Source organism: Danio aesculapii, chromosome 18 (genome assembly GCF_903798145.1).
Source record: "Danio aesculapii chromosome 18, fDanAes4.1, whole genome shotgun sequence".
NCBI classification, from domain to species: Eukaryota; Metazoa; Chordata; class Actinopteri; order Cypriniformes; family Danionidae; genus Danio; species Danio aesculapii.
The window spans coordinates 21,263,730-21,279,040 of record NC_079452.1 but is presented as its reverse complement, the minus strand read 5'-3'; the positions used below and the strand labels follow the sequence as shown (position 1 = coordinate 21,279,040).

At 35.5% G+C, this 15,311-nt stretch overlaps 1 protein-coding gene across 1 annotated transcript in view; it reads left to right on the top strand.

Annotated features, from left to right (window-relative positions):
- Positions 1-1,502: 1,502 nt before the first annotated feature.
- LOC130245328 (latent-transforming growth factor beta-binding protein 1-like) overlaps positions 1,503-15,311 on the top strand; it is a 31,938-nt gene continuing 18,129 nt past the window's right edge. The window contains exon 1 of the mRNA XM_056477997.1: positions 1,503-1,759. Coding sequence (XP_056333972.1) covers positions 1,563-1,759 — 197 coding nt within the window. The 5' untranslated portion in view covers positions 1,503-1,562. The remainder of the gene's footprint in view (positions 1,760-15,311) is intronic.

Sequence of the window (15,311 nt, the reverse complement as noted above, 5' to 3'; positions counted from 1 at the left end):
AACATATTTTTTGTATATTTCTGTAAACTAATTACATATTTTACAAATTTGATTTAGAAAAATGTTGACATTTAGATTATTTATATTAAGACCAATAATTTTTTTCTGGTTTTATCAGCAATTTTGAAGAAGTATGATCAGAACTAAAATTATAAGAAATATTATATAATAAAATTAATTCTAGCGTTTTCTTTAAACACACTGAGATTGAGCAAACTGAGAATTTTAAAGTGCTGCCTTAATTTTCTCCTTAGCTATATATTCATAACGCACAATCTGTCTCACACACACAGACATATATATATATACATATACATATATATATATGTGTGTGTGTGTGTACATATTATGCAAATTTCTAATCAGCCAATCACATGGCAGCAGTTCAAAACATTTGAAACATCAATGGTTCAGGCTGCTGGTGGTGGTGTACAGGTGTGGGAGATGTTTTCTTGGCACACTTTGGGCTCATTAGCACCAATTGAGCATTGTGTCAACGCCACAGCCTACCTGAGTATTGTTGCTGACCATGTCCATCCCTTTATGACCACAGTGTCTCCATCTTCTGATGGCTACTTCCAGCAGGATAACGCACCATGTCATAAAGCGTGAATCATCTCAGACTGGTTTCTTGAACATGACAATGAGTTCACTGTACTCAAATGGCCTCCACAGTCACTAGAACTCAACCCAATAGAGCACTTTTGGGATGTGGTGGAACGGGAGATTGGCATCATGGATGTGCAGCCGACAAATCTGCAGCAACTGCGTGATGCTATCATGTCAATATGGAGGAAAATCTCTAAAGAATATTTTCAGTGCCTTGTTGAATCTACGCCATGAAGGATTAAGGCAGTTCTGAAGGCAAAAGGGGACCAACCCGGTACTAGTAAGGTGTACCTAATATCCTACCTAATACATTGTTTTATGTGTTAAATAAAATACATAAAAATGAACATTTCATAAATAGTGAACCAAGCTTTTTATTGTTTCAAGCTAAACGTGCAAACAAAATGGTACATATACAATATTAAACACTGTCATCTCAAGGCTGAGATACAATATAGGCAAACACAATATGTATCTCATAGCTAAACCGTGTACACAAACGTTTTCTGCAGCGGTTTTGTTTAAAATTAACTAATCTCATTTGTCAAATAGAGATAAAAACCTTTTAAAGTCGTTATCTATTTGAAATATGCAATGATTAAAATAGTAACCCCCTGCAGTACTATCTCTCCGTTTAAATGCCACAAGAGCACGAGAAGCTCTCAATCATCTTAAGATGTTTAGTTTCTAATGTTTATCTATGCGCCACGCTCCTCACGCACCGCTCCGATCTGAGCTCTGATTGGCTGTCTCCTGGCGACAGCACAGGGCGCGCTCTGATTGGCAGAAAGTTCTCCACGCGTCTCTTTCATTGATGTGAGAGTGTGTGTGTGTGAAGAGCAGAGAGGATCATTTCACCGCTAAAGTCACTCACTCAATCATAAAAACTCACTCAGTCATAATAAACACGGTGCTAAAAACGCGTCAGACTCGTCACGAGCTCGGGAATAACGATGTCAGGACTGTGGAGGCTGTCATTCTGCGTGTCCGGGAGTTTGTTTATCACTTTTCTTTCCCTGGCGATGTCGAGCTCCTCATCCGTCAGTCATCAGAAGCCTCAGATCCGTCATCCACTTATTTATCCTCCACAAAACAGGAGCAAAACACACAGATACAGAAATCACAGCAGAACACACATCGATTTAAAAGGGTAAGTTTGTTTTATGAAGTCATCTCGGAAGTCCCTCATGGAGAAAAAATACTAATAATGTGATTAATATTATAGTAAATAGCTACTATAATGTTTTTGATCCATGTAGTAAAGTACTTCTGCTTTGGAAAACAACAAACATAGTGAGATAAACAAATTACTTAATGCAATATACTAGATAACTCAAATGTACTACACTTTACTGTGGTAAAAATCAGTACTAAAGTGTTTAATACAGATTATCAGTTCACTTTGGTAAATACACATCAATTTAATAGAGTAAGTTATTTTGGAAGTCCCTTGTGTAAAACAAATACTAATAATGTGATTAATATTATAGTAAATAGCTACTATATTGGTTTTGCACCATGTAGTAAAGTACTTATGCTTTGGAAATACAACAAATATAGTAATATAAACAAATTACTTAACGCAATATACTAGATAACACAATTGTACCACACTTTACTGTAGTAAAAACCAATACTAAAGTGTTTATTACAGTTTATCAGTTCACTATAGTTAATACACATCAATTTAAAAGGGTAACTTTGTTTAAGTCGTCTTGGAATCCCTTATGTAAAAAAATTGTAATAATGTAATAATTATTATAGTAAATATAGCTATTATTATGTTTTTGAACCATGTAGTAAAGTACTTCTTTGGAAATACAACAAATATAGTGATATAAACAAATTACTTATTGCAATATACTAGATAACACAAATGTACTACACTTTACTGTAGTAAAAATCAGTACTAAAGTGTTTAGTACAGTTTATCAGTTCACTTTGGTAAATACACATCAATTTAATAGAGTAAGTTATTTCGGAAGCCCCTCATGTAAAAAAATACTAATAATGTGATTAATATTATAGTAAATAGCTACTATAATGTTTTTGAACCATGTAGTAAAGTACTTATGCTTTGGAAATACAACAAATATAGTGATATAAACAAATTACTTAACGCAATATACTAGAAAACACAGATGTACCACACTTTACTGTAGTAAAACTCAATGCTAAAGTGTTTATTACAGTTTATCAGTTCACTATAGTTAATACACATCAATTTAAAAGGGTAAGTTTGTTTAAGTCGTCTTTGAAATCCTTCAAGTAAAAAAAATAGTAATAATGTAATAACTATTATAGTAAATATAGCTATTATTATGTTTTGAACCATGTAGTAAAGTACTTCTTTGGAAATACAACAAATATAGTGATATAAACAAATTACTTATTGCAATATACTAGATAACACAAATGTACTACACTTTACTGTAGTAAAAATCAGTACTAAAGTGTTTAATACAGTTTATCAGTTCACTTTGGTAAATACACATCAATTTAATAGAGTAAGTTATTTCGGAAGCCCCTCATGTAAAAAATACTAATAATGTGATTAATATTATAGTAAATAGCTACTATAATGTTTTTAAACCATATAGTAAAGTACTTCTTCTTTGGAAATACAACAAATATAGTGATATAAACAAATTACTTAACGCAATATACTAGATAACACAATTGTACCACACTTTACTGTAGTAAAAACCAATACTAAAGTGTTTATTACAGTTTATCAGTTCACTATAGTTAATACACATCAATTTAAAAGATTAAGTTATTTTATGAAGTCATCTCGGAAGCCCCTCATGTAGAAAAAATACTAATAATGTAATAATTATTAGAGTAAATAGACATTATTATGTTTTTGAAACATGTAGTAAAGTACTTCTGCTTTAGTAATACAACAAATATAGTGATATAAACAAATTAATTAATGCAATATACTAGATAACACAAATGTACCACAGTTTACTGTAGTAAAAACCAATACTAAAGTGTTTATTGCAGTTCATCAGTGCACTAGAGTAATACAAAGGGTATATTGTTTAATAAAGGGTATTTTGTTTAATAAAGTCATTTTAGAAGTCCCTCATGTAAAAAAAAAAACTCCAATAACGTAACAATTGTTATATAGACAATTATTTTGAACCATAAAGTACTTTTGCTTTGGCAATACAACAAATAAAATAATATAAACAAATGACTTAATGCAATACATTTTCTACACCACTGCATATATTATACTAGAAAACTAAAATGCACCACGCTTCACTAATAATGTCTGCATGCTGATACAGGGATCTGAGCAGTAAACAAGTCAATTTATCAGGGTAAGTTTATTTTATGAAGACATCTCGAAAGTCCCTCATGTAAAACAAATACTAATAATATAATAATTATTATAGTAAATAGCTACTATAATGCTTTTGAACCATGTAGCAAAGTACTTCTAGATTGGTAATACAACAAATATAGTGAGATAAACAAATTACTTAATGCAATCAGTATGCTGATATAGAAATTATGAGACAGATTTAGCAGGATTATATGTCTTCAGGATTATGTGCTCTCTTGTGAAAAAATACTAATAATGTAAATAATGATTTATTTTAGTGAAAACTATAATGTTTTTGAACCATATACCGTAGTAAATATAGTAAAGTACTTGAGTTAATCTGTTTTATAGTGATTTAAATTCAGTTTTCTACCACTGTGTGACATATACAAGTAGAATACTAAAATGCACCAGTTCACTGTAATAGAAATCAATACTAAAGTGTTTATTTTATCGGTTCATCAGTTAAATTAATCTGTTTTATAGTGATTTAAATTCAGTTTTCTACCACTGTGTGACATATACAAGTAGAATACTAAAATGCACCAGTTTACTGTAGTAGAAATCAATACTAAAGTGTTTATTTTATCGGTTCATCAGTTAAATTTATCTGTTGTGGTAATACAACAACTATAGTCAAATAAACAGCTTGCTTACTTTAAGGGATAGTTCACACAAAAATGACAATGTACTCACTATTTAGTCACCCTCAAGTATTTATAAAGCTTTCTAAGTTTCTTTATCCTGTTGTGCTGATGCATGACAACTTTTTTTTCCCGTCTTTGCCCCAATGTTCAACTGCTTGTAAAGGAGTTGTCTTTTTTTTTACCACACATCTCATGCTCATCTTGACCTGTCATCAAAAGTGCTGCATTTCCATCTTCACAGCTGCTCTAGTCTCCAGCCATTTTACATGCACTTTACTTCAGCTCTTTATTTGACCAGAATGACATGAAAACACTGGCCTGTCTTTGTTCACAGTCAGCTCTCGGTCAGATGTTTCCCTAGACTTGCACCGGAACTGTTGATCCTTCAAGCAATGAGAGGAATTCCCGATTATCCTGAAAGTTTGAGACTTAGTGACTGGTCATTGTAAGCCGTAACAGAGCAGGAAATGACTTACCCTTCTTTTCACATTCATTTGGAGGCGGCCAGAATGCCGCTGAACCTTTGTAAGAGTTCATCAAGGATGCGCCGCTGTAACAATCCCACCTCCGTCACACTTCATTGTGCTGCAGGTCAACCGAGGACTTTGACTGTGGAAACATGTCCATTCTGAGGCATTGGGGGGATACGGTAGTGTTTAAAACAGACCTATCATGCAAAAAAATCACTTTTTACAAGGAGTTTAAACACTGTGTGTGTGAATATAAGCAGCTTCTAATTGTATAAATTAATACATTTTATGTTTTATTATCAGACTTGATAAAAACAGTCTGCAGAAACACTTTGACTATGTTTACACGGACATTAGTAATCAAATTATTTGCCTTAATCTAATTAAGACAATTATTTGTCATGAAATTTTATGTCATTTCGGGTGTTAGATTTTTAATTTGTCGACTTTAACTGCAGTTCGGCACTTTCACTTTCATTTAGGAACATTTCATGCATGCCCCCCATGATAAATGAGATATTGGATGCAAGTATGAGCTGCTGGAAGAGTGTAGTTTTAATGGAGTTTCACACCGCACGCTGAATGGGAGAAAAAACCTCCTCATTTCGTGATGCAGGTGTCTGTGGTCTTCACTGACTCAGTAGGTGCAGATAATAGTGTCAGACAGCCTGTCGCAAAATGCAGTGAAAGTCCTACATGAGGGTAATAGTTTGATTGCGGTGTTTACATGTCTGTGCTCCACTTCAATAATGCGACTAAAATCAGCGTACTCCACATGAACCGCCAACTATTCTGGCGAATGTTTTACACAGCGGATGCCCTTTCAGGTGCAACCCAGTACTGGGAAACACCCATACACACTCATACACTACGGCCAATTCAGTTTATCAATTCCCCTATAGTGCATGTGTTTGGACTGTGGGGGAAACCGGAGCACGCAGATAAAGCCCACGCCAACACAGGGAGAACATGCAAACGCCAAACAGAAAGGCCAACTGACCCAGCTGGGACTTGAATCAGCGACCTTCTTGCTGTGAGGCCACAGTGTTAAGCAAAAATGAATAAAAATTTCAGAGGAGGACTAATAACTGTGTTTAACTGTGGACTGTAAAAAAATGCATGACAAATAGTCAAGACAACAAGTATGCTTATGTTGCTTTAACTTATTTTGATATGTTAATCAAGTTTGAACAAACATATTAAAGTTATAATTATAGTTTAACTTAATATTTGTAGTCAGTTGGATTGATGTAAGTTGAGATGACTAAAAAAGTTCATTTATTTCAATTAATCTTTATTTCTATAGTGCTTTTACAATGTAGATTGGGTCAAAGCAGCTTAACATAGAAGTTATAGCAGATTAAAACAGGGTCAGTTCAGTTTTCAGAGTTGAAGTTCAGTTTAGCTCAGTTAATTCATCTTCTTTTCGGCTTAGTCCCTTTATTAATCTGGGGTCGCCACAGCGGAATGAACCGCCAACTTATCCACCGCATGTTTTATGCAGCGGATGCCCTTCCAGCCACAACTTATCTCTGGGAAACATCCATACACACTCACTCACAAACTACAGACAATTTAGCCTACCCAATTCACCTGTCTTTGGACTATGGGGAAACCGGAGCACCCGGAGGAAACCCACGCTAACGCAGGAAGAACATGCAGAACTGACCCAGCCGAGGCTCAAACCAGTGACCTTCTTGCTGTGGGAAACAGCACTACCTACTGCGCCACTGCATCGCCCTTAGTTTAGTTCAGTGTGGTTTAATTTTCACCGCTGAAAGTCCAAAACACTGATGAGCAAATCCATCCATGCGTAGCTCCTCAAGTCCCAAAGCATGCAAGCCAGTGGCGACAAAACTAAATTCAATTAAAATAGTTTAATAATGTTTTCCAGTGTATACTGGCTTTAGGATATAATGTAGAGAATAACACATCTGTTCACTGCCAGCTGCGTGTGCACCCACATGTATTTCATTCTCTCAACCTACATCCAAACCATTTTCCCTTTGCGAGCAGAATGCAAAGAAACAAGGCAGCGTATAAAGCTTTACATCGTCCAAATGAGCAAACCTCTGCACCTCCAACACATTACTGCCTCTAGAAGCTATAAAATAACCTCTGTAAATGAACTTTTACATATTACAAATGTTATTTACTTTTGTATATCGCAAAAAAAAGGATGTTTATAGTTTTCTTCTTGGCCCCGGCTCTTTTTTCCAGCACCTCGTATAACAGAGAAGCTTCAATAAAAGCTCAAGCGTGCTCCTCGAGGTCAAATATGTGGGTTAACGGCTGGATTATCACAAAGCTCCCACTTTTTGCTTGGCATCTCCGTGAAAGAGGGTATAATTGTGTTTTTGTCTCCCTTAGAGGTTTCGGAGGTGTGAAAGGCTCTGTTGATGCGCTCTGAAATGAAGCCGTTTTCTGTGTTTGGCCTCCTGAGCCCTGAACTGTTGAACCTGCATTCGGCCTGTTAGCATTGCTGAACACTCTCCTTCTCTTTACAGAGCATTTCATTTTAAATGAACGTGTCCTAAATGTCCTAATTTTGCACCAAAATATATTGTATAAACAATATTATTGTCATTTTAAGACTATTTTATGTCACTCATTCTCTATATAATGCCAGAATGACAATATAATATCATGACAATGCAAGTACACTCTGGAACACATCATATTTAATTCATTTAACTATAGTCATTTTAGCAACGTAATAATTAGGGATCAGATTGTGAAAACGCATATCCTAAATAAATAATAATAAATGTTAACAGTGAAGTGCAAGGTAAAAAGTAACAGAGGCTGCGATATCTGCTACCAGATCTGTTTTCAGTCATCAGACACCCACTTGAATATATGCTATAGTCATTTAGGGTTTTCATACTGTTCATTTAAAGGGCACATAGTTTACCTCTTTTTTATGATTTAATATGAATATTATGGTTCTTCTGAGTGTGCCAGTTTAGGTTCAGTTTAAAACACAATTCAGATTGTTTTATTATAATGTGTTAAAAAGTGTCATGTTGGGGGCGTGTCCACAGTTCACTGATTTAGGGGTGTGTTGCTTCACATGTAAATTAGCTTCGACTTCCCGCCAACATAACAAGGGGGCGGAGTCATGAGCTCACCCGCTCTGTGTTTGCAACAGAGTCTGACAGGCAGACTGAGAGGATCTGCATTCAGTCGTTCATTTACTACTCGGATACAGACCAAGCAGAGAGTACAAAATCATTTGTCTCTTTGTACAGTTTTACAGCCAACTGTGTGCTAGTTTCAAGTGCCGAGCTTGTACACAGAAACTAATAACCAATCACTGAATTAACTTTGACTGAGGCACCGGATGCGCCACTCGAAGCCGCGACACGGCACACCAGACACTCTCTGTGGCGCGGCAGAAACATGAAGTGTCCCGAATCGTCGCACCACGCATTTTTGAATTGTAAACAGGTTTCTGCAGCGGTCCGCGGCGCCCAGCCGTCGACTTGAGTGTACCCTGATAGAAACCGATGTTTAGAATTGTAAAACGCATGCTAGTTAAGATCACAGGGAGCTTCTGGGATCGCGAGAAATGCAAACGGCTGAAGTATAAGGTAGACTCAATGAGAAGGACACATGTTTGCAAACCTACCTAAAGATACAACCAATAATTCCGATTAGAGCGATCATGTGGAGAATATTGATCTTGTGTTGAGCCCAATGAGCCTTGCATCTAAAAATAGAGCTAGCGTGTTCCTTTAGTGATATCGCTTCGACTCACGCTGAAAATGGCGGACGTGAATCAACAAACTGAGGATATGATGACGTGCCTGTCAATCAATATTAGTGGGCGGGGGGACCGCACGCCAACGTAAAGTTGCGGTCGGTTTGAAAACCGCTCCAATTGGTCCACCGTTTTTTATGTTGTTAAATAGAAAAAAAAGCACTGGGTGTGTTTATATCACCCCAATATGACGGTCTATACACCATACATGCACATATGTCTGTCCAAACAGCTTGAAAAGTTGATATTTTACCATAGCTGCCCTTTAAATCAATTTGGGGTCTGTAAACCCCATTCTGCCATTGACCTTATTCTGCGATGTGGAAGTGCGCTCGTTTTTGCAATGGTTTTAGTACTTCCTATTCCACTGCCTATGGGAGAAATGACTAGGAATAATAAACGGCCGAAAACGATCAAGCTACTCGCTTTACAAACAACTGTGTTTCATGACTACACATATAAAGAACCATTAAATAATAAGAAAATATCAATATGCAACATCAAGCAGGACAATGAGCCGTTTTTAACATATAATAATCAATGGAAGTGAATGCGACCGCAAGTCTTGAGTCAAAAAGATTTCAATGGCATACATGAAGAATAAGGTTAATAAGCCAACTCTGATTGGTCAGTTGGCAAAGTCTGTTTTGATTGGTCTTTTCATGTGTATTCTAATATCAGAGTGTTTGTATGTCATGAGAGGCGGAGATTATCCAAATGTGTTACTTTGATTGTATTGACATATTTTTATAAAATATAATAAATCTTTAAGTCAATTCAGAACTTCGCAGACATTTGAAGGACAACTACATTACTAACAACAATTTAGGAGTTTCTGTTATTATTATTATTATTATTTATTAATGTTCTCTAAGGTCCACTTTTAATGTTTTTGTTGTTTTTAGATAAAAAAAAGTCATAATTTGGAATTGTTTACTATTTTCTGTTTGGTTTTTGGCCCATTATCAGAGGGCTGTGTTTGTATGGGACAGATTGTAGACTCATAAGTAGGGCCAGACAGAATCTGCAGACATTTTTGCTATTTCTGCACAGAATTTTGTAAAAATAAAAAAATCTGTGTATTTATGCGAAATGATTTTGAGAGTATGGTAGCTAAAAACTTAAATGAAATAAAAAATAACACCTTTTTAAAATTTATTTAATGTTTACAATGTCAATCCAATTAGATCCACTTATGTGGTAAACAAAGCAAGTCTCTCATATAATATCTCTACTAAAAGACAGAAAATATGACTTTACAAACTGTATTATAAATAAATCAAATTAACATTTTAATATTAGTCAATAATATCACTGAAATTAATTTAAAAACTAAATAAATATAAATGTACAGACATTTACACAAGTAAATAAATAGAATCAATGATGGGCTTGAAATCTGTGTATTTCTGCGCTCGCAGATTCCGTGTTTCCTACTCATAAGTAAATGGCCACTGCTGCAGTTGGCTAACAGTTTTGCATATTAATGAGCTAGCATCGGTCTTCTGTAGAGGAGGGAACTTATCCACCCTATTACATCAATAGTATCAATAATATCAATATTACGTTTTCACATATTCATTATAGGAAATATACAAAATGTGGACCATACCATAGAGAAAAAAAAACATATTTCATAAAATGGCAATTCCTACAAATATACTCAATATTCAATATTGATATTGAACTCAATGTTCAATATTACATTTGTTTTGTGCTCCAGGATCACGTATATATTTTTTTCTAACCACTAAAAATATCAATATAAATCACTTAAGCTGCAAAGTAAAAATACATCAAAGGTTGGTGAAGCAGAGAACAAGATCCCATACCTCACTTTAAAAGTGCACTGTAAAAACATCTGTTTATTAACCGTTTCTGTGATTCACAAGTTTATTTCTGGTTGTGAATTACATTATGGGATGTTGATCTCTGCTCTGTGGACTTTTGATGTTGAAAATTCAACTCTACAGTTTAACAAAGTGACTTTATTGATGTTTTAGTAGTTTGAAATACTAAAATGTATAAGAAATAATATATAAATGGAGAAATAAGTGTGTAAAATAGCAGAAAATGTGCTGGCAGTTTATTACAAGGTTTTTGTAGCGTAATATACAACACCAACACAGACAATATAGCACTTTAAATGTGCTGTATGTATGTTTTTGACTCTTCTAAAGCATAAAAACACCATCATATGTGTGCAGATATTTAGAAACATGCTCAGTGAACATTCTTGTTTATCTGAAAAACAATGCTGAAGTCAGATATTCTGCTTTGAACATGTGTTTTCCGTGCTGGAACGTCTGTCTTTGTTTTGGTCATTTTAACCCACCCAATGCCAGTTTAGCCAATTATGTTTCAGCAGCCTAGGATGCCTTGGTGGAAAACGGCTTATTCATTCATTCATTCATTCAGTTATTCAGAGAGGCTCTGAAAGCATGCGTCCGTGACCGAAATGCGACCTCCGGAAGACACTAGCAGATTCAGTTCCACATGAGATTATTAATTAGCAATGATATGAATATCACAAGCGTAAACATTAGGTGAGCAGGTTACAATGTAACCGTGTGTCCTAACACCACGCTTCGTGACGAGATACACAGTGATGAGCAGTTTCCACCAGACAAACACATCAGATATTTAAATACAGCCATTCAGAAGCACAGAATATGCACTCACTCACGAAATGCTAAGGTTTATAATCTATTTAATACATATTAAACCTGTTTAACATTATTAAATGTAGATGCTGAATCACTGATATGTGTTTAGTTCTAAAGTTTAGTTCAGATGGTTTATTTTATTTTCCAGATCTGAGGTGAACAATCTGCTGCTGCTTTCAGTAGTATGGCAATAAATCTCATGTAAAATGGCATTCAAACTCACATTATTAGCCTTTGACACTGAATAAAGCACATGAGGTGTACCTGAGGTGATCATTCAGTTTTCTGATGTTCAACTGTGAGAAACAGATGCCGTTTCTAATATATCAATTCGAGGTGTTGGTTAGGACTAAAACTCCCTTTAATATGGAAAATATTCCTTCTATCGGGTGCTGTTGCTTTTATTCAGAACACGGTTGGAATCACTCGCTCCTGTCCTCAATCTGGCAACCTGCGCTTGCGTTTGTTTTGATCCAGGAGTGTTCATAAAATGTTCATAAAAGGAGAGGGGTCTGGATGCAGACCTGGTGCAGTGTGATCTGAGCTGCATCCAATGCTTTTTAATGGGCTCACCTAACCTCACTCCTAACGGTACCCGTCAAAGTGATGTCACTAGCTCCATTTGAGTGCATTGTGTCTGACATCCAGATACTATTGCATAAAAGTCACTTTTTTGAACTTTTCAAGGTTAAAACTTGTTGGATGAAAGATCAGGCTCCCATAATGCAATTCAAAAGCAGAAATAAATGGGAAAACATGAATCGTAAAATACAGCAAACTGCAAATTTACAGATATTATTTTACAGTGTGTAAATGAACAGAAACACCCATGAATGACAATATACGGCTACTTTCAAAGACAAAATATAGGCAACTGTAAATTAACAGATTTACAGACACAGATGCAATCTCTTTACCTCTAATTATTTGTAAATAAATGAGTAATGTAGTGTCCGCCATATATGTCCAAGTGCACAGAATAAGCACAGTCATTTTCAATCAGAGTCAGGTTTAGCTCTAATGGGATCCTCTCAGCAATGTAAACATCACTCACGTCTTCTTTAGAATGTAGCGTTTAGGTGTCAAATCCACATTAAAACCCAGGGCCGATGGCAACTTTCCATTCTCTCGGTGCAGAAACTTCCCTATTTGGGTCTAATAGGGGCCCGAGTGAAGGGTCAAGGCCTTTATTTAGAGACCAGACCCACAGACAGGCGGTAAAAGATCTCAGTGTTATGAGACATCCCAGCACAGCTTCACTTTAAAGGGATTGTTCGCGCAGAAATGCCATCATTTACTCACGCCATGTTTTCTTAAACCAGTATGGCGCTTTTACATTTAATGCAAAAGAGGAAAAGACTGCACGGTGATCACTTTTGCATGCAAAAACTATTGAATAAGAAGCTTTCAAGTAAACATAATCACAAATACAAATGACTTTCAGTTATAGTGTGTGTATAGTGTATAGTTTATCACATGATTAACCCAACCCCCCCCCCCCCCCCCACCCGCCTGCAAAGAACAGATTTATTCAAGTGGATTATAAAAAGTAGACTTTAAAAGTAAAGTACAGTAAATGTGTAAAGATATGTCTGTATGGCTCCAAGGCCCCAACTTAGAGCCTATGTTGCGGTTAAAATCACACTTGCAGTACATGTAAGTATACTTCACTTGTTATGACAGTAAACATGTTTAATCTACTTTTATTTAATATTTTGATTGATATGCACTTGTTTCTAAGTGTAAGTTAAATGTATTATCTTTTAAATACCTTTTTTTCACGTAATTGTACATTATTTATATAGGAATAAGTTAGCTTTGAGGTGAAATACTGTAGATTTTTGAGATATTGAATGTTGAAACATTTGAATACGGGGATTTTTAATCTATTTAGAGTATACAGGTATATTTCAGGTATAAATATGAGTTGTACTAACATTATAGTATGCTTAAAATAATGATTCATAACATTTAGAAATGGTAGCCAGAATTATACCGTTAAAAATACAGTAGAAAAATATTAAATTAGGGTTTATTTTCAATTCTGAGTAAACTATTTGTTGACAGATGCATAAACAAATGTTATATGTGTGTTTTTCACTTCTATATTGTCTTTGTTTTAAAAGAGAAAAATTATAATTATAATTACATTTATTGACATATTTATCGACATTTATAATTAAAAATAAAAATATAATCGTTGCACGGTTTGTTGAAACCAGTGTAATTAGATGGATAATTTATAAGTAATGTATAATTTTAAGTATGAAGTTAAGCACACTTCAAGAAAACGTACAAATCTTCAAAAGTCTAAATGACTATAACGATTTATGTTGCTATTTATGATTTATGATCATATTTATGATATATTTGCATACTTTTCACAAAGTCATAAGTTCCTATTAATTGAAAAAGCATGCCAAAAATAATTTACAATGATCATTTATTATTGTTTTGTAGTATTTTCTAGTTTATTAGTTTCTGTGTGGAGTTTGCATGTTCTCCCCATGTTGGCGTGGGTTTCCTCTGGGTGCTTTGGTTTCCCCCCACAGTCCAAACGCATGCGCTATAGGGGAATATAGTGTGTGTGAATGCGAGAGTCTGTGGGTGTTTCCCATTAATGAGGTTGCGACTGGAAGGGCATCCGCAGTGTAAAACATATGCCAGAATAGTTGGCGGTTCATTACACTGTAGTGACCCCTGATAAATAAGGGACTAACTTAAAGGAAAATGGATGAATGAAATAAAATTGAGCTCACATATTGATCTATTTACTGATCTATCCAGCTAATCTCTCAATCTTTGGGCTAAATTATCCATGAGACCTCTTAGAAGGTTACAGTTCCTTCTGATATCTACATCCGCTCTGTCTCAAACGTGGCTCAAATATCAGCCACTTCATCCGATGGGATCCAGCAGAAGCCATACAATAAGGGCACATACTGTAACTAATCAGCAAATCCCCCGGGCTCTCCAGAATGCTCAGTTTTATACACACTGGCCGTAGCACTCAGTATAGTGTATATGCACAACTAGTGTACCGAAAACCTTCCGGCGAAAGGTTAATGTGATTATTTTCAATTTCATATGGTTTCTTTTACAGGATTGATGTTGTAATGTAATTAAAATACAACCAGTTAAATAGATTTAAGCATTTGTTTAGTTGTTCAAGTGTAAAATGTGATGAAAAGCTGTTTAAACGCAAGCGCCATCAGGAGCAGCAGGCGATCACTGAAACTCCATTGAAAATACTGTGGTAAAATAAATGTTTATATTTTAAAGACATGGTGTGGAACAATGTAATTTAATTGAGTGCTTCTTATACATTCTGAGACCCACTTTATATCATAAATCAATCAGGCAGTGAAGATCATTGATTTTTAAAGAAAACAGATCTTAGCTTTTGTAACGTCATACAGTTCACCGGAAGTGCTTGAACTGGGTTGCTGAAAACTAAAAGTCCTGCATATTCCCTATTGGCTCTTGTGTTCATCCACTAATTGCCTTTTCTCCCAAAAGCCAGTAGATAAACAGATGCGGCGCAGGAGTCTGAAGAAGACTCTTAATCCGGCAGAGTTTACCCAGTCAACGCCGCTGTGGGAAAAACAATATTTCTCATGTGCATGGGCACAGAGAGGCCCGATGAGGGGGGCGTCTATTACAAACTCTCACCCCCATTCATTTTTATTCATCGCCGCTATTTGTCCAGGCTGAATGCAACACGGGGTGAAGGGTCAGCTTAAACCCAAGGCTATTCACTCTGCCCAATGCATCTTAAGGGGCCCAGGCCACGGATTGTAAGTCTTGTAAAGATGTGCT